The sequence below is a fragment of the Malaclemys terrapin genome, chromosome 8, assembly GCF_027887155.1.
Source record: "Malaclemys terrapin pileata isolate rMalTer1 chromosome 8, rMalTer1.hap1, whole genome shotgun sequence".
Classification (NCBI taxonomy): Eukaryota; Metazoa; Chordata; order Testudines; family Emydidae; genus Malaclemys; species Malaclemys terrapin.
The window spans coordinates 106,654,098-106,674,569 of NC_071512.1; the positions used below are offsets into that span (position 1 = coordinate 106,654,098).

A 20,472-nucleotide genomic window follows, 5' to 3' on the forward strand; every position below is an offset into this window, starting at 1 on the left:
TACAAGGTGATAAATGTCAGAGACATCTTGAAGATTTGAAGGGAAGACTTCTGCCCACCCACCCCAGATGTCTTTATACATGTTTCAAATTGCAAACAGAAATGTAACAATAAAATGACTTTGTGGGACAGTTCATCTTTCAGAATGAAGAATTAAACTTTCTCAGCCACCAGAAAGTATTAGTTTTGCCCAAGGAGTGGACTTATCAGTGCTAAAACTTTTAGTTACTACTTGTAATGAAATAAGCAGTATTATCCATGATGTTGTATTATGCAGACCTATTCAGAAGGCTTCAAACTGCATTGAATAGTGAACGTTTGAATTGAAACTAAAATGATTTATGCTTGGAGAACCTAGTTACATTGACCCCAGTGCTCGGAGGATGATTTACAGTAGGGGAGATCACAAGTACAAGGTTATACTTCTGTCATAACACAAGGGCTTGGCTGCTTCATGAAACATACGCCTTTCTGTTGTACTTATTATTCAGTGACTCTACAGGAGAGAGGATAAAGATGTCTGAAACTGGGATAGGAGGAAGGCGTCAGTTTTTCAATAAATTCCATAATTTTCATCATGATGGAAAGGCACCCAGACCAAAACTGAGGAGCACTGCAACCCTGTGTGCCAGGTTGTAGGACCTCTCCCTCAAATTTGACCTAGCTGCCTGCAACCACAACCACTGCTGTGGAGGAGGGGTGACTTCATTTTAATTTTTTTTCATTTTGTTTTGCATAGCCCCAAAAACATGGGGCTCTAACTGTAGGTTCTCTAAAGACCTAATCAGTTTCTGAAGAATTGAAGATTTCATTAAAAATACAAGTTAAGTTTCTAGTCCTTCTGGTTGGGAAGAAAACCTCTCCAACAGCACCTGGCTGACAGCTCAGGCTGTCAGAGCAGGGGCCCCAGCTGTGAGCCCAGGCCTGACAGACAGCGAGGGGGAGGTGCCAGTGTGAGCCCCACACCTGGCTGACAGCGTGGAGGGGAGAGGAGTCCAGCTGTAAGCCCACACCAGGGCAGGGCTCCACCTGGCTGCCCCACTTGGTGCTGACAGCCAACATACAATGTAAGTAAAATAGGGTACATCTGTACTACCTGCCGGATTGGTGGGTAGTAATCGATCTATCGGGGATCGATTTATTGTATCTCATCTAGACGCGATAAATCGATCCCCGAATGCACTCACCATCTACTCCGGAACTCCACCAAAGCGAGAGGTGGAAGCGGAGTCGACAGGGGAGCCGTCAATCCCGCGCCGTGAGGATGTGAGGTAAATCGATCTAAGATATGTCGACTTCAGCTATGCTATTCTCATAGCTAAAGTTGTGTATCTTAGATCGATTTCTCCCTTCCCCCCCAAGTAGACCAGCCCATAGTGTCTGCACAGACACTATGTTGCTCTAACTACATCAACATAAGCGCTATGCCTCTCATGGAGGTGGAGTTATGTCTGCGTAGCAGGCGACTTGCTTTGGTGGAAGCAGCATTCTAGTGTAGAGACTGACCTAATTAGGTTGACATAAGCCACTTTGTGTCACCTTAACTCTTTAGTGTAGACTAGGCCTTACTCTGGTTTAGCTTATACAGCTTCCAGAGCAACATAAGTTAAACCAGAAAAAGGCACTCTTAGTCAAGAGTAGTAGCCACACAGGGAGCTATGCCAATATTAATATTGGGAATTTTGTCTGTGTAGACAAGCCCTTAGTCATTCTTGCTCCTCCATGCCACTTAATTTGATTTTTGATCATGCACTAACTTACAGATGAATGAAAATACTTTGAGTAGTTTTAATTAAGGAGAGCTTCCCTCTGAACAGAAAATGTCACTTCAGGATTTGACGGCAGTCCTTATCAAATGAAAGCATAATGCAGGACACTTGTAACGTAAACTTGCAGTTATAAGGTGTTCTATCCTAAGGCTAGTGTACTCAAATGTGAAAAGCAGCACCAAACATCTGATCCAGTTACGAGTGTTAACTGTAAGAAAAAGTGTTAATGCAGTGTTAAGGATGCATAGTTAAAAACAGTCAAGAAATGAGCTATGTTTCCAAAAGTTATGCAATTTTGCACATATAACTTTGATGATTTACATTTTACAATACAGAGCATATTTTACAATATATATTAAAATACATATCTAAGGGATATCAACTTAAAAACCACTTGTCTGAAAACTTTATTATAGATTACTATAACCAGAAGATCACATGAAAAAGGTTTTCAGCTTGCTTACTCAGTGTATGTGACACTATATAGTCACTTTAACTGTTCCCCCAATTTGTGTGAACCTCAAAACAGAGGAAGAAGAAGAATTTTTTAAAAGATAGGTAAAAGTAGTTGTAAAGCCTGCTAAACCCAGGGTTGTGAGTTCAATCCTTGAGGGGGCCACTTAGGGATCTGGGGCAAAATCAGTACTTGGTCCTGCTAGTGAAGGCAGGGGGCTGGACTCGATGACCTTTCGGGGTCCCTTCCAGTTCTATGAGATAAGTGATAGGATAGGTGTATTTGCACTGGATACTTTAGCTCAGGGTGGGCAAACTTTCTGGGCCAAGGGCCACATCTGGGTGGGGAAATTGTATGCAGGGCTGGGGCAGGGGGTTGGGGTGTGGGGTATGGGAGGGGGCTCAGGGAAGGGGGTTGGGGTGCAGGAGGTGGCTCAGGGCAGGGGTGCAGGAGGAGTGCAGACTGTGGGAGGGGGCTCGGCAGGGAGTTGGGGTGCAGGGGGAGTGTGGGGTATGGGAGGGGGCTCAGGACAGGGAGTTGGGGTGCGAGGTGCAGGCAGGGGGCTTAGGGTAGGGAGTTGGGGGGGGCGGGGTGCAGGAGGGGTTTGGGCTCCAGCCTGGTAAAGCAGTAGCTTGTCTCATAAGATCTGCATTGAAGAGGAAGGTAGGCTTGAGGCTGCCCATCCCTCCTGGTGTCAGACAAGGGTGAGGAGCTGAGTTTAAGGCTAAAAGGGAAGGGACCATTAGACATTTAGTCTGACCTCTTGTATAGCACAGGACATTGAATTTAATCTGGTTACCCATGTAATGAACTTGATAACTTGAGTTTGACTAAAGCACTTTTCAGAAAGGCCATTGTACCTGGTGAGGATGAAAAGCTGTCAACGTTGTCTTCAGCCTCTGACAGCAGAAGAATGAGTTGTTAGGAGGGGGAGGGGAGGGATGAATACGTTGCAAAATATCCCTGGAATACACTGAGGATCTCATCAATTTGCCAATGTAGGCTCTATGTATATCAACCAGGTAGTATGAATGTATATGATCTTAGGTGCATACAATTTCTGGGGAGGTTAAAACTAGGTTTGGCAGGATTCAGGTTTTTTTAATAATTTCAGTGGATAAGCATTTTTTCAATTTTTATTGATTTAAATTTTGACAGTTGCACAAAATTATGGGTGTTGAACGTTTTCCCCTGATTTTTATTGGTTTACATTTTCACAGTTGCAGGAAATTATGGGAGTTGGGTCAGAAATTATTTAATGACGGTAGACATTGAGCTCTAAGATGTTGAACCTTAACTGTTAAAACACAAATTGTCAACATCACATGTCAAAATATACTAAGTAGATATCTTTAAATTAAACTCAAATTTCTCAAGCAGCATCTTTCTTTGCCTATCTGTAAATTTCAATTATTATTTAAATCTTTTAGTTGGTTCTTGTGTGTTTGGTGAAATCAACATTTACTAATAAAAATCTAATCCTTCCAGTTCAAGTTAGAGTCATAGGCCTGGAAGGGACCTCGAGAGGTGATCTAGTCCAGCCCCCTTCACTCATGGCAAAACTAAGTATTGTAGACCATGCCTGGCTGGTGTTTGTCTAACCTGCTCTTAAAAATCCCCAATGATGGAGATTCCACAACCTCCCTAGGCAATTTATTCCAGTGCTTAACTACCCTGACCAGAAGGTTTTCCTAATGTCCAACCTAAACCTCCCTTTCTGCAATTTAAGCCCATTGCTTCTTGTCCTATCTTCAGAGGTTAACGAGAACAATTTACCTCCGTCCTTCTTGTAACAACCTTTTATGTACTTGAAAACTGTTATGTCCCTCTGTCTTCTCTTTTCCAGACTAAACAAATCCAGTTTTTTCAAACTTCTCTCATAGGTCATGTTTTCTGTCCCTTTAATAGCTTTTGTTGCTCTTCTCTGAACTTTCTCCTATTTGTCCCCATCTTTCCTGAAATTTGGTGCGCAGACCTGGATGCAATACTCCAGTTCAGGCCTAATCAGCGTGCTATAAAGCAGAAGAATTACTTCTTGTGTCTTCAAAAAGAACAGGAGTACTTGTGGCACCTTAGAGACTAACAAATTTATTAGAGCATAAGCTTTCGTGGGCTACAGCCCACTTCTTATGCATCTGAAGAAGTGGGCTGTAGCCCACGAAAGCTTATGCTCTAATAAATTTGTTAGTCTCTAAGGTGCCACAAGTACTCCTGTTCTTTTTGAGGATACAGACTAACACGGCTGCTACCCTGAAACCTGTTCTTGTGTCTTGTTTACAACACTTACTCCTGAGGGAATTCTGTGCCAAATTTTAAATATTCTGTACACAATATTTTAAAAATCTACGAATTTGTTTATGAGGAATGTACAAAGTCCTCCTTTTCCAAATGCGAGAGGAAACAAAACAAAAAAATAAGAAATTCTTATTTTACAGCCTCAAGCCTTTTAGTCAACACCACATGGTCAGACACTGCTCATAGACTGCTGCTTGGCTGTCCTTTTCTGTATTCTGCCTTCCTTAACACATGCTTTTGCAAAAAAACAGTACTCAGCAAAACCACACCACCCACTCTGGGCAGGATTGCAGCCCCCTTTGTCTCAGACTGGGGGGCTTGTCCTGACTGATATGTTAATTGAAGAATGCACTCTCATTCAGTCTGAGCTTTGTGATCAATGCAGTCTCCAGTATCTCTTAGCATAACAAATAGTCTCTGCCTCAAAGATCTGATTCAGTTTGATTCTGTTACCATACCACAGACTTTGAAAAGTTTAAATTTGCAGCTTGACCTGAAATGTAATTAAAGTGAAAGAGTTTCTTCAATGACAAAATACAACAGAGACTTTGGGGAGGCAGAGCCTTCTGATTTAACTATGCCTTGGGTAATGTAAACCATTTTCCTTAATAAATGAGATATGATCAGGGATTTAAAATCAGAGCCTACTTCTGAAACGCAACTGTAAAGATACTTGATAATGACAAGAACAGAGAAAAAACAGCTCACCGAACAGTTTCAATTTTGGCTTATTGTCAAACTTATTTGTCAGGAAACTTGGAAAGATTAGGTCTTGGTTAGGGATGTTTGCATTTCCTATCATGTCTCCTTCATAAAACTCAAGGATTCTTTTTATTTTGATCTTTTTATTTTAATGCTTGTAATCCTGAAGTTCATTTAGTCCCACTCAGTGTTTGTGTATAGAGATATTAGGCTCTGATTATATATCCCAACAGAGAGAAAAGAAATGATTGCAAACTGATAATTTTCATTTCCATTCATATCCATTTTTGAAAGGAGTAAAACAATAGTGTTGCTATATTTGACCCTAAATATATGAACTGTGAAAGCATGATGTGTTCATGGGACATGGAATTTATTTGGGGACACACACTTATCATAGAATCAGAGGGTTGGGAGGGATCTCAGGAGGTCATCTAGTCCAACCCCCTGCTCAAAGCAGGGCCAATCCCCAGACAGATTTTTGCCCCAGATCCCTAAATTGCCCCCTCAAGGATTGAACTCGCAACCCTGGGTTTAGCAGGCCAATGCTCAAACCACTGAGCTATCCCTCCCCCCAGTCTAAACTATGAACAGTAATGTTTCCTTACCTTGGTCACCACTCCTTTTAATTTAAAAACCTGATAACATATTCCTTCTATTCATATTTTAAAAAGGAAAAAAAATTTAAATTTACCCACCCAAGAAAAAATACATTTGTAAAAATTAATAACTGGGCAATAATACCTCTTTTCCCCCCCCCCTTCCCCACAACCTCATTTGGCCTGTCAAATTAAGTGACATGCCTATCCCGTGGTTAAGGACCATCCTATATCTGAAGCTGCTCACTTAATAAGCATATTATTCAAGAATAAAGAAATGCACAGGTTATTTCAGCATAACCTTAAATCTGACATGAGTTTTTGTGTGATGGGGAAATGTCAGTTAAAATATTTTTTGGCCATATGTGTAAAAAGTTTGTGGAGATTAGTTGTGTATGTAGCTCAACAAAAGAGATTAATTAATGTTAAATTATGTATGTTGACTGACTTGTGAACATATAGATGACAGTTAATGTGCATCTGAATGTGTCGTGGACCTATATAAATTGTTAAAAGGGACTTGCATTGTGAGGTTACTGATGAAAGAATACCTATTTTGGCTCAGAGGTAGGTTGTTTTAGTAAATAGGTATCTTTGGAGTTGATGATGTGTTTATGTAGACAAAGCAAGATTTAATATCCCTAATGATTGATTTGCTTGGGTTTTGTAAATGTGATGGGTATGTACATTACCATTTAGGAATCTTAACTCTGGATATTAAATGAAGACTTTGGCTTTGTAATGTAAATAAATCCTTAAATTACTCCTGCTCCCTCATCTGGTCTTTGTCCTTTCAGAAAGTGAGATTCACTGTACTTTATTGCTGTTAATTTTCTTGAGGAGGTGGGTAAATGTAATTTGGCACTCATCTTTTTCTTTTGTAGCACAAAATTAAGCCATGAAACACTTCAGAGGGAGATTTAACTCCTGTGCATGGTTCTTAAAACCTCAAGTTTCAATTTTGAGACAGGGCCCTTTAAAAACAGACATAGATTCAAAATAGAGGATACAGCAACATCAGAATACTGTGCAGGAAGGTTGACATGATGTGAAGGTCACTTCATTAATACGTTTAAAGCTTTCTGTAGCCTTAGTTTTCTGATTCAGTATTACTGGAGTCCATAATTTAAGCTAATAAATGTGAAATAAAACCAGATTTATAAGGCTTTGATGTGCATCTAAAATGAGTGGCATGCTTTATAATCTGGGATAGTTCAGAGATGATATTGTTTCTAGATGCATGTTAGCCATTGCACGTTCTTTAGTGCATGCTGATCTGTCCTAATCATAGGTGCCTTGGATGGTGGCAAGTCAGCAGGTTGTGAAACTTTCACAAGAACTTTTCTGCAGTGGACGTATGGAGCTTTGCAGCTGCAGCATCCCCTCTGTTTGCTAAACGTGTCTAGTTTTTTGTTTTGTTTTTGTTTTTTTTAAGGCTCAGTGGCTTGCATTAGTGGCAGAAGAATCAGGGTTCTGTTTAATTTCTGCTATCTTGCTTTTCTCCTGAAAGATAACTTAAAGCCTTATTGTGAAACATGAACCAGTATGCTTCGGTGGCTTTCGAGGCACATAGCCAGGCAAGATCCCTGTCTCAGAGCTCCCCATGTAAATAAATGGACAACATAAATATCACTGAGATCCAGAGGATGGTTCTGTGTTGTTTTTTTGTTTTTCCTCTTCCTTTTATTATCAAAGCTCATTAGAAGGCGTTATCCTATCTATTAATAATTGTTTCAGTCAATAGGTGAAATAATTCCTACACAATTCACCCTCTTAATAAATCTGCTCTTCAGAATAAAGTAATGAATGGTCTTGAAACACATCTGAGTTTCATAGAACTTCTGTCACTTTTCCTTCCATTTACCTCACATTACTACTTCAGGGAGGGGGGTAGAGACTTATCAGTCTCAGCAGGTCACTGCCATGTGAGCTTGGTTCCAGTGCTGAGTGCAGAAGAGTGGGGAGAAAAATTGTTCTCTCTGAAGCACTTGATACCTTACCTTCGTTTTGTGTGTGTGTGTGTAAGGACTGGTAAAGCTACACTTCATAATAAGCAACAATTATTGGTACATCAGCATTTTTGCTGCTGTTTTGGGGCGACTTTACTGTTTATCATCTGGGCAGGGTGTTTAGGAAGCTCCCATTAGGTCATCATCACTGTTGCTTCTGTTTTATGAATGCATCCATCCTGTTGCTGATTTCAACTAGATTGATGTCTTAAGGAGCTTCTGTGAGATTTTTATTTCTTGTTGCTATGGTTCCAGAGATTTGAGCATGAGTTTAGTCCCTAACTGATACTGTCCCAGCGACCTTGGGGTTCCTGGTGAGAGATAGCTACTGTTCTTTTTAGCATTTGGGATGATTTTACCCAGTTATCCTGGCAGGTGGCCTGTTAGACTAACTGTTCAGACGTATGGCTTATTTTGAATTTGTGGATTGAAATTTCCTTTTAATGTCTCATCTTTTTATTCTCTTTGGGAATCCCAAGCAAGAAGAGATGGATATTATGTATATTGCTGTGGAACCCAAAGGTTCTAGTCCGGATCAGGGTCTCATTGTGCTAGGTTCCATATAAACAAATAGAAAGACATGTCCCTATCACAAAGAGCTTATACCTGATTGCTTCAAGATAGGTTGAAACAAGCAAGCAGATGGAAAGACAAGGGTAATGTTGAGGTCAGGTAGTCATATAAGTTAATTGTTGCACTGCTAGTGGTTCTGAATTCTTAGTTTTGATCAGTCTCTAAATAAATGATATCCTGTAACTCTAACTGTCCTGCAGCCTATTCAACATTAGGTGGCTGATTTCTTGTAGGTCTCACTACACTAGTGAGTCTTGAAGAGGGATTTGAAGGGGAGAAGGTGGTGGTCTTACAGGATAATTTAGGAAGGGCATTCTGTGCATGAAGGTCAGCATGGAAGAAAGCACAGCTATATTTGTGGACTAAACGGACAAATCGATGTGCAAGGTTGGCATTGCTGAAGGGATGGCTAGATGTGGGTGCATAAGTAGGGAGGGGGCAGAGTTGGAAGGGTTTAAGGTACATAGATAGGAAGCTTGAACTTGATGATGAAACGGGATTATTTGATGAATAGGTCTCATCTTCTGTTAAGGGATTTCTACCTGTCTGCCTGGCTATGTCAGGAAACTAAGAGGGAATAGCCTCCTAGCTGGACCTGAGCAGTTGAGAAGTATCTTGAGGGCATCAAGAGGGAGGAGGTATGTGGAGTGATTACCCTTTCTGTCCCTGCCACAGTATTGGTAGATGGAGGGAGAGTCAATACTTGGGTGTATCTCAGATGTGTAGCGTAAGAATTATTTTTGTGTTTTATGCTGCACTAAAACCAGTTACTTGGAATCCCAGCCTCTGTGGTTGTGTCCCGTTCATAGCCACAAGTATGGCTAAGAGAGTGGGCAGCACTGCAGGTTGCTGGGGATCTGGTGGACAAGGAAGATGTCTAGGTTAGAGCTGAGGAACTCTGTTACCTATAAATGTTATGGGGTGACTAGGTGGAAATCATAGACGTTGCAAAAATTTCTGATTTTCTGTAGTTGGACAAGAAATTGCAGACCCGATGGCCGCTTTTTTATTTTTGTAGGCACTTGCAATAAATTTGCTGCGCTTCTGCCTTGTGTTCTTCTGCTTGGACATATGTTACTGCACGTTTCTATTACTTCTATTGATGGGTTTTCATTTTTCCTTTGTAGTGATTACAGTTCCTGTATTCCACCATTTTTTGATGGAAGAGGAGGACCATAACCCAGAAGTGACCTCTGCAGTAAAACAAGAAACTCTTGTTGAATAATTGGTCTCCTTTCAAAAGCAGCGCCAGTCTGGAAGAAGGTTAAAGAGAAGAGAGTACTTTTGGACTTGGCTCTTTTCAGATTCATTTATTCAGCACATCAATGGTGACCAGCAAAGACACAGAAGCAGTTGTGACTGCCATTCAGCATCGCATCAAGTAGCGTTTAGTTCTTGGAGGGGAACTTAAGTTACATGAAGTGAAAAGTATATCAAGACATTGTTCATTTTTAAGAACATTAGCGCCGTGGATTTTTTTTTAGCAACTGTACATGTGATGAAACTGAAGTTTGTATTTTAAGAGCATATGCTTAGGCAGATGTCTCCCATTTAATATCAGAATTTGGGAGAAGCGTTTTTATATAATTTAACCCTCCCTCCCATCCAAGCTTTGAAACTGAGGTGCTACAGACAATGAATAATCCTGCAGATTTGGGTGTATCTGTTCATTGTTAACCATGGTGTTGCTCTGAATGTTGTCCTGCAGACCCAGCAACCGCTTTTGTAATGTAAAATCTGAGTTCCATAGCACCACAACAAGAGGAAATTTAATGAGGTGAACGTGGTTGTGGCTTTTTTAAATGTAAATTACCTTTTTAGGGTTTTTTTTTTTTTTTTTTTTGTAGTGTGAGTGCAGAGAGAAATTAAGATGAGCAGCTGAGGGGGTGAAGGGTGCCGTCAGCACGAAGTGCAACTTCTCGTGCTCTGCTTTGAGACGCACTGTTGTCTCAAACCTGACATAACTGCATTCTGGAGAAGGAAGGAACCTGAAGGTCAGAGTGAAGCACAGAAATCAAGAAGAGAATTGGACTGCAGAGGCCAAACTCTGGTAGTTGATCACACATCTTTTTTTTCTATATGTACATACAAAATCTTGGCTCATGCACAACACCATGAAAGGGTGAAAATAAGGAGGGAACCAAGAGGACCCCTCACAAAATGCAATACTCCATCTAATCTACTAATTCTGAATGAGCAGTTGGACAATAACTCCTAGGGTACTTGAAGGTGGGAGTCATACCACACATTGTTGGAAAGTTAACTTTTCTGTGGTTCACAAACTTGAATTCCTCACCTACATATTGCTGCTAGTGTCTGTCAGAAAGCTCGTGAAAGTGCAGTTACAGATACTCCAGTCTCCCTTCTCACCAGCTTGTGTCCTACCTTTGACCCTCTCGCTTTCCATTCACTGTCAGGAATTCAGCACGTCAGCTATGGGCTGTGCATAGAATTTTGGGGCCTTAAGACAGTTTTAAGATTGAGGGGTAGTTAGATTAGACTTGCCCCACAAGACTAATTTGAACTCTTATCTCGCTCAGTTGGTGCCCTTGTTAGCAACTTTACAATATTTACCCTCCCACTTCCTGAAGAAAAACATACAGTGCACACAGGACCATACTGCAAGGCAATTTGCAAGAGGAAGCCCATAAATTTGAGTGTTTCACATGTCTTTATGCACTGCAAGTTTGCTCTGTCTTCTTTCTACCCCCAGACCAATCCCATCATGAATTTCATAGCTATATTGCGAACGTTGATATTGTAAACAGGAAGTATTTGGGACTTGTAAAGGCCTTATCTATTCTGGCCAGGGAGACCATGTTGGCAGCTTTCTAGTTAGAATTGTATTTAAGCCCAGCAAAAGATTGCGACTTTTTTTTTTTCGTGTTCGCTAGAGAAGGCCTAAATGTTACAGTGCAATTATTCCACATAATTGCACAGCAAGGACTGACGGACTGGAGATGTAGTTGTTCTTTTTTCCACTTGTAGATCCTGGACATGAGGTTTGATGCCTCGCTTTATTGAAGGGAGACACTGGACCTAAATGGCGCAGCATGACTTTGTTCCTGCCTGGCTTAACTTCTCAACGCCACAGTCAGCCAAGGTAACTTGCATTCAGATTACCCAGCCAGAAGCCTTTTAATGGCTAAAGCAAGTTTTGGCCCTGTATTTTGTCCAACTTGAATGCCTGCAGCCTGGTTTGGAATGTTCTTTGTGTTCTTGAATACCTGTGTGAAGCTTTTTAAGACGCAGGCAAAAACTCTTCTGATTTTTCTTCGCAAATTAACAACCTCTGTTCCAGAGAGAAGGGTTGTTTTCCTTTGTGTGCACAAACATGGAAGTAAATAAATCATGTTAACTTCAGTCTGCATTGAGATCTCATAATGGGGAATTATTTAAAGAGATACTACCAAAGTTAGTAGAACTGAAAATTGGCCTACCTGCCTCTTCATATTTATGTACAAATTCAGCATAATTCTTTTTCTTTTCAAAGTAATGTTGCACTCCTGAGCAATGCACCAATAACAAGCCATTGGTTCCCATCTCAGAATTTTCTAGTTCCCATTTAGAGTTGCTTGTATATGAAATCCCAAAATTGGGGGTATTGGGTGACAACAGGATCTGAGGGGTAGATCTGGCTGACTCAAAGGTGTAAAGTTTGTGTGGGATCTCAAGCAGACACTTCCATTGCTTATGCATGGCACTGGTAGTCCAGAGCACCTTGTAATAGCAAATCAGATTAATGGAGGGAAAACAGTTTGGTAAGGAAACTGCTTTCAGCTTCATGTTTAAACCAGATGAGACAAAAATAATTTCGAAATGTGCAATACCTTGATATGACCCTAGAATCTTTTCCAAATAGGAACGGTCACTGTAGGAAAATGGGTAAGATTCCTTAAACAAACTCTTCAAGGTGTTGCATGTGACTTCAAAGACTCTGCTAGTAAAGCTGATGTATAAGCATCCTTTTGATTCTTTGTCGGGTGATACGGGTAGTCACGTGCTGTTTTTGTGTTCACTTAAATATTTCCATATTTGTCAGCTAAGCAACACATAGCCAGCCTGTTGTTGTAGTTACTGAAAGCTAATGCAGAGAACGTCTCTTTATTTTCATACAAGCCATCAGAATAGCATTGCTTGTCAAGCAGGCTCTTTGGGTGGCCTAAGACACTTAATCTGTTTCTGTAGTCCCCTGCAGCCACCTTTGAGAAACATGGAGAGCATCTTTCGCGGGGTGAGGGCCGCTTTGGCGTGAGCCGTAGACGACACAACTCTTCTGATGGATTTTTCAATAACGGCCCCCTCAGAACTACGGGAGGTGAGTAGAGGATCAGAACTCCCTCTATATCCAAATACTGAATGCAGATCTATGCAGAATATAAAGTAACTTTGCAAAACAACATCCCCTATAACACACAAAGCCACTTATCCTAACACTCCTCCCTTATGTGCCATCTCTCTGTGTTCCCGTGGGTTTCTGGGGAAGTTGTATGTGGCTTTCAAATTCTTCTGCAGTTTGTTCGTCTGTGTGAGTAAAAAAGTCACTCTCTGAACTAAGGCAAGGTTAGCCTAATACTTATTTAGAGAGCATTGATCAATGCCAGAAATATCAGGTCATTCCTGATTTCTTCTTGCTGTATTGACTTTTATTTTATTTGCATACTTACCTCCTGTTGTTTAGACTGCTGGCATCAGCCCTCCCTGCTCCGCCATGATTCTGTAGATTCCGGTGTTTCTAAAGGAGCTCATGTTGGGCTTTCTGGCAATCAGCCTGGCTGGCATGGTCCCTCACGGGGCCATGATGGTATGAACCAGCGTAGTGGTGGAGGAACTGGAGTCCATCGCCACTGGAATGGCAACTTTCACTCTCGGAAGAACTCTGCCTTTCAAGAAAAGGTGCCTGTTGAGGCCAGAGAAGAGAAGAGAGAAGAAAAAGAGAAGCTGCAGTTTGAGGAAGACGACTTTGTAAGTGTGTGGTTTCTCACTACTGGAACCAGCTATGAGAAATGGCTTTCTAGGTTTCTTTGTATTAGCATTGGTTGGTGGAAAGGATCTAGAGTTGGATTCCACTCCATACTTTCGGGGATCACTCCAGTTTTAATGGAATGGTCCTGCAAGCAGTGTTTGCAGAATGTTAACTTTTTCCCATATTCCTGAGGCCCTCATATATTGGGTTGTTTTTTGGACACGTTGTCATTACATGTTGCCAGGTTATTTTAAATCTGCTATATCAGTGTTGTGATGCATAAGTTTGTTCAATCAGCCAAACCCAATACAGCTGGTGACACTCTTTATCTGAAAAGAATAGTGGAAAAAACAATTTGAACTGCTTGTCACAAAAGTATGTTCATAGCTTGAATGAGAATATAGTACTTGTAAGCATATGTATTTGGCAAAAGGGGCAAGGTTTCTTTTGAAAGACTTGAACCATAAAGACCAATTTTGGGGGCACTCCTGTGCGTTGTGCACATCATAGAATATCAGGGTTGGAAGGGACCTCGGGAGGTCATCTAGTCCAACCCCCTGCTCAAAGCAGGACCAATTCCCAATTAAATCATCCCAGCCAGGGCTTTGTCAAGCCTGACCTTAAAAATTCCTAAGGAAGGAGATTCCACCACCTCCCTAGGTAACCCATTCCAGTGCTTCACCACCCTCCTAGTGAAAAAGTTTTTCCTAATATCCAACCTAAACCTCCCCCACTGCAACTTGAGACCATTACTCCTTGTTCTGTCATCTGGTACCACTGAGAACAGTCTAGATCCATCCTCTTTGGAACCCCCTTCCAGTTAGTTGAAAGCAGCTATCAAATCCCCCCTCATTCTTCTCTTCTGCAGACTAAACAATTTCAGTTCCCTCAGCCTCTCCTCGTAAGTCGTGTTTTCCAGCCCCCTAATCATTTTTGTTGCCCTCCGCTGGCCTCTTTCCAATGTTTCCACATCCTTCTTGTAGTGGGGGGCCCAAAACTGGATACAGTACTCCAGATGAGGCCTCACCAATGTCGAATAGAGGGGAACGATCACGTCCCTCGATTTGCTGGCAATGCCCCTACTTATACAGCCCAAAATGCCATTAGTCGTCTTGGCAGTCAGCCTCTCTCAGCTTCCTAATGTAAAACTGACAAGACCTGGTAAAATGAAGCATTAAAACTGATAGATAAGAGATTTAAAATATTTGGGTAATATTTGGGTTATGAGGTAGTACTTGTATTAAAATGGGATGGTAATTTCTTCCAGCTTTTAAACTAGGAGTGCTAGTTTTTCCAGAAGTTCACAACTGGAGGCTTGTGCTGTAGTTGCCATAGTAGCCAACACACAAAGAATCTATCAAAAAGAGCGGGGAGGTGGTGTGATTTTGAATTTCCAGTTTATTGTGAAAAGAGAGGAAGAGAGAAGGATAGGTGAATGGACAAGGGGTGTCTTATCGACATCATCATACCTGGTTTTTACCGCCTTTCCTCCCCCAACTCACAATTTCTCAACATAAGAACGGCCGTACTGGGTCAGACCAGAAATCCATCTAGCCCAGTATCCTGTCTACCCATAGTGGCCAATGCCAGGTGCCCAGAGGGAGTGAACCTAACGGGTAATGATCAAGTGATCTCTCTCCTGCCATCCATCTCCACCCTCTGACAAACAACCAGAGGCTAGGGTCACCATTCCTTACCCATCGTGGCTAATAGCCATTAATGGACTTAACCTCCATGAATTTATCCAGTTCTCTTACCCTGTTATAGTCCTAGCCTTCACAACCTCCTCAGGTAAGGAGTTCCACAAGTTGACTGTGCACTTGTGAAGAAGAACTTCCTTTTATTTGTTCTAAACCTGCTGCCTATTAATTTCATTTGGTGGCCCCTAGTTCTTGTATTATGGGAATAAGTAAATAACTTTTCCTTATCTACTTTCTCCACATCACTCATAATTTTATATACCTCTATCATATCCTCCCCCCCCCTTTGGTCTCCTCTTTTCCAAGCTGAAAAGTCTTAGCCTTTTCAATCTCTCCTCATATGGGACCCTCTCCAAACTCCTAATCATTTTAGTTGCCCTTCTCTGAACCTTTTCTAGTGCCAGTATATCTTTTTTGAGTTGAGGAGACCACATCTGTGCGCAGTATTCAAGATATGGGCGTACCATCGATTTATATAAGGGCAATAATATATTCTCCATTTTATTCTCTCCCCTTTTTTAATGATTCCTAACAGCCTGTTTGCTTTTTTGACCGCCTCTGCACACTGCGTGGACGTCTTCAGAGAACTATCCACGATGACGCCAAGATCTTTTTCCTGATTTGTTATAGCTAAATTAGCCCCCATCATATTGTATGTATAGTTGGGGTTATTTTTTCCAATGTGCATTACTTTACATTTATCCACATTCAATTTCATTTGCCATTTTGTTGCCCAATCACTTAGTTTTGTGAGATCTTTTTGAAGTTCTTCACAGTCTGCTTTGGTCTTAACTCTCTTGAGCAGTTTAGTATTATCTGCAAACTTTGCCACCTCACTTTTTACCCCTTTCTCTAGATCATTTATGAATAAGTTGAATAGGATTGGTCCTAGGACTGACCCTTGGGTAACACCACTAGTTACCCCTCTCCATTCTGAGAATTTAGCATTAGTTCCTACCCTTTGTTCCCTGTCTTTTAACCAGTTCTCAGTACATGAAAGGACCTTCCCTTTTATCCCATGACAATTTAATTTACGTAAGAGCCTTCGGTGAGGGACCTTGTCAAAGGCTTTCTGGAAATCTTAAGTACACTATGTCCCCTCGATCCCCCTTGTCCACATGTTTGTTGACCCCTTCAAAGAAATCTAATAGATTAGTATAACATGACTTCCCTTTACAGAAACCATGTTGATTTTTGCCCAACAATTTATATTCGTCTATGTGTCTGACAATTTTATTGTTTACTATTGTTTCGACTAATTTCCCCGGTACTGACGTTAGACTTACCAGTCTGTAATTGCCGGGATCACCTCTAGAGCCCTTTTTAAATATTGGCGTTACATTAGCTATCTTCCAGTCGTTGGGTACAGAAGCCGATTTAAAGGACAGGTTACAAACCCTAGTTAATAGTTCCGCAATTTCACATTTGAGTTCTTTCAGAACTCTTGGGTGAATGCCATCTGGTCCCGGTGACTTGTTAATGTTAAGTTCATCAATTAATTCCAAAATCTCCTCTAGTGACACTTCAATCTGTGACAGTTCCTCAGATTTGTCACCTACAAAAACCGGCTCAGGTTTGGGAATCTCCCAAACATCCTCAGCCATGCAGACTGAAGCAAAGAATTGGTTTAGTTTTTCCGCAATGACTTTATCGTCGTTAAGTGCTCCTTTTCTTTCTCTATCATCGAGGGGCCCCACTGGTTGTTTAGCAGGCTTCCTGCTTCTGATGTACTCAAAAAACATTTTGTTATTACCTTTGGAGTTTTTGGCTAGCCGTTCTTCAAACTCCTCTTTGGCTTTTCTTATTACATTTTTACACTTGATTTGGCAGTGTTTATGCTCCCTTCTATTTACCTCGCTAGGATTTGACTTCCACTTTTTAAAGGAAGTCTTTTTATCTCTCACTGCTTCTTTTACATGGTGGTTAAGCCACGGTGGCTCTTTTTTAGTTCTTTTACTGTGTTTCTTAATTTGGGGTATACATTGAAGTTGGGCCTCTATTATGATGTCTTTAAAAAGCGCCCATGCAGCTTGCAGGGATTTCACTTCAGTCACTGTACCTTTTAACTTCTGTTTAACTAACCCTCTCATTTTTGTATAGAAAAAATATTGTAATATTTAGGATTTGACGCTCAATCAAAGGTAGAGTTACAAAGGCTGCATCCTTCAGATGGAATAACAGCCTAAAATTTCGACTCAGGGAATTTATTTTAATAGAACTTAAGCTGAGCTTTTAGTTTTTATGCCTGTAAATATATAAATTCGTCTTCATCACAGAGATTATATACATCTGGTGTCAGTGTAATACTGGTAAAACTGTTAATGCCTAGCTGTCAAATACAAAATATATGAAAGCTAGTACAGTTATGAGGAATTGGGTCCTGGATATCACATGGTGCCTTGAGCCACTGATTAATATCAAATTATAGAGTCTCTCACTTTCTTAATTATACATGAGAAACTCTTTAAATAGGAGTTCTGTCTTTGCTTGCTCTAGTCCCAACACAATCCCCCCACAAGGGGAAGGAAAGTAAAGCTCTTTGGGCCAGGGACTGTCTTTTCGTTCTGTTTGCACAACACTTCGTACAAAAGGGTCCTGGTCCATGACCATGTTCCTAGGTACTATGGTAATACTACTTCTGATAAATAGTAGTATCTGCAATCTTCTAATGTGTCCAACCGGATTATGTTTTTACAGCCATCTTTGAATCCAGAAGCTGGAAAACAGAATAACCAGAGCAAACCTTTAGGGACACCTTCTGGAGTGTGGGGTACGTAGAGAAGTTTACATCACTGTATAGAAAACAGATGACCACTTGTAAAGCAGAAGAATCGAATAATATGTTGAAACTCTAGTTTTTCACATAGGGGAAGATCTTAATGGAAGATTAAACTGAAGTAGGCAGCTACCTCTTTCTTTCTCTCCCTTCGTTCTTTTCCTTTTTATCTCTCTCCTCAATCTCTTTTCTGATACTTAGAGTTGCACTTGCTGCTGTTTGAGAATCTTCTCTTCCATTTCCTGCTAATGGCACAAACTACGTACAGGAATGTCACTCGTCTATAATGGTTGCTAATTCCATGGGAAGATCACAGCTTCTCTAAGATTGTGGGTGTTGAGTGTTGGAATGAAATGATCATGAAAATACTTGATCCTGCATTGCTAAATGCAGAATGAGAAGTGCAGAATAGGGTTGAGAGGACTAGAGGGAGCACAGCTCCCTGATTGTAAGTGTTACGAAGGTGATATTTATAGTGGATATGCAGCAATACTGTACAAATCTACAAGGCTGTGTTCTTGTGGTTCATCATCTTTTTTCAAATTAATTAAAAAGAAAATAGTTCTAAATTCCTGGATACTATACATGACGTTTTTGTTCCCTCCATTGAAAAAGCTAGGCTGATGCAAATGGGGTGCCTGTTAACAGTGCCTGAAAATGTTTCTTTAATCACTAATTGGAACCTGTAACTCTAACTAGACACTTTAATTTGGGGTGGGATAGAATTGTAAACCAGTTATTTATTAGGTGTATCCTAAAAACATTCAGCAATCTGTTGTACTAGATCTAATTTTAATCTCTTGAGTGTTTGGTTCAGATCTTTACTGGTCCACCCAAATGCAATGCAAGATTAGCAGCAGTAAAAAGCTGTTTAAACACTTAGCGGTTTACATTGCAGTTGTCAAGAAAGTGTACTGGTGCACTTTTCAAGAAAGTGTACTGAGAACTTCTGTTTGCTCCACCAGAATGTGGTGTTAATGGTTGCAGGTTGCAAAACATTGAAACTTAAAGCATGAGTTTCACTAAATATTTTTGTTAGTGAATTAACCTAAAATTACTCAGTAGTTATTCAGAGCTTAAATATAATTACCCATTCTGGTTCCTTCTTTCAGCAAAGTCTGAGAGGCGGTTAAAATCTCAGGCTGATGTCCTAGGCAGTTTTTTTTCAAAATCAAGAGGAGCCTACATAATATTGGACTTTACCATCTTTGTCTGATATCCTCTTCACTTGACTTCAGAAGCTGTTAGCAGCAACAGCATGAGACACTCTCAGCATCTTAGACTCTAAGAGGTAGAATTGGAGCTGAGGTAGAGTCAAGTTTTGTGGAATTACTGAGCTCCTAATTATTTGAGGTCTTGTTCCCCTCTGTTTTTGTAGAAAACCCCCCTAGTGCCAAGCAACCTACCAAGATGCTGGTCATCAAAAAGGTTTCAAAAGAGGATCCTGCTGCTGCCTTCTCAGCTGCATTTACGTCACCAGTTCCTCACCTTGCAAACGGCAACAAGACCACCACAATTGTCCCAAGTGTCTACAAAAATCTGGTTCCTAAACCAGCAGCTCCTCCATCTAAGGTACAAGGGCTTCCAGTGGAGTTACTAAACTGTATTGAAGGGGCATTCTCTCCCTTATATAGAAAAAGTACTAGTAACAGAGTAGTGAATGAGTTGTTCATCTGACAGTGTTCTAAATCTATACAAAGTTGTAATACGATTCATTAACATGGTTAAAATACAGTTTGGACCAGTCTTCAAAGACCAGACTGGGTCGTGTTTTAACATGATCCTTCAGCATAGTAGTTGAGCCTTAAAGGTAACCTACAAAAGAAATATAGGGTTTTGCACTTCAGCTTCTTTGTTACATACAAAAAGGTTAAAGGGTTTTTCAAGTTTTCAATTTCTGCTTGATTTTTTTATATTGGGTTCAGATCTTATCTAACTCTGTTTTTCCTGAAGGCTGGTATAAGAGATACCTGGGGAACTTGTAGGATTATGACATTCCAACTAGTATCAGAGAAGTGAAACCTAATCATGGAAATTATTTTTATTCATAATTCTTAGAGCTTTGTTTTGCTTATTTTTTGGGCTGGTAACGCCTCATTAATTAAAATGCTTGATAAACACTTGGAAGAAAAGATCTTTAAAAGATGATCGGTCCTGGTTGAGAAAAGGTCCATTCTAGCTGTGTATCGTCCAAGAAGACTACCAGTGATACAGGAGAAGAGCAGATTTTTTTTAAATCTTTACAAAATCAAAAGAATACTCTCCTTAAAAACCCCTTTCAGAGATGTGTTCATGCCTTCTGCTCCTTTACAAAACTCTTGCCTTTCTAGGTCCTCTTTAAAATTCAGCTGGTTCCTCCTCTCCCACAGACCGCAGAGAGAACCTACATGATTAGAATGACTATCACTTTTCAATTCTAAAAAAATGTTGGTCTTATGGCTTGTTTTGGGGGAGCACACCAGTGCTGGCCTGACAGGTGGGCTTTTGTAAGAATCGCAACTATTTATAACATTCCATTTGTAAAGAATGCCTTACCTGTAAAATCAGAAATTATTAGGCAGTCAGCCCACATGACCATTCAAACAAGGTGCGGTTTCTGGTGTCCAGAGAGTTTCCTGTTGCTGCTTTTT

The 20,472-nt window shown here is 40.6% G+C and overlaps 1 protein-coding gene across 3 annotated transcripts in view; it reads left to right on the forward strand.

Annotated features, from left to right (window-relative positions):
* The window catches only part of GPBP1L1 (GC-rich promoter binding protein 1 like 1), a 49,833-nt gene that overhangs the window by 11,540 nt on the left and 17,821 nt on the right, over positions 1–20,472 (forward strand). For all 3 annotated transcript variants that reach the window (XM_054037460.1, XM_054037459.1, XM_054037461.1), the window contains exons 2-7: positions 9,528–10,450; positions 11,389–11,503; positions 12,589–12,718; positions 13,082–13,365; positions 17,764–17,836; positions 19,221–19,414. In XM_054037460.1, coding sequence (XP_053893435.1) covers positions 11,444–11,503; positions 12,589–12,718; positions 13,082–13,365; positions 17,764–17,836; positions 19,221–19,414 — 741 coding nt within the window. In that variant the 5' untranslated portion in view covers positions 9,528–10,450; positions 11,389–11,443. The remainder of the gene's footprint in view (positions 1–9,527; positions 10,451–11,388; positions 11,504–12,588; positions 12,719–13,081; positions 13,366–17,763; positions 17,837–19,220; positions 19,415–20,472) is intronic.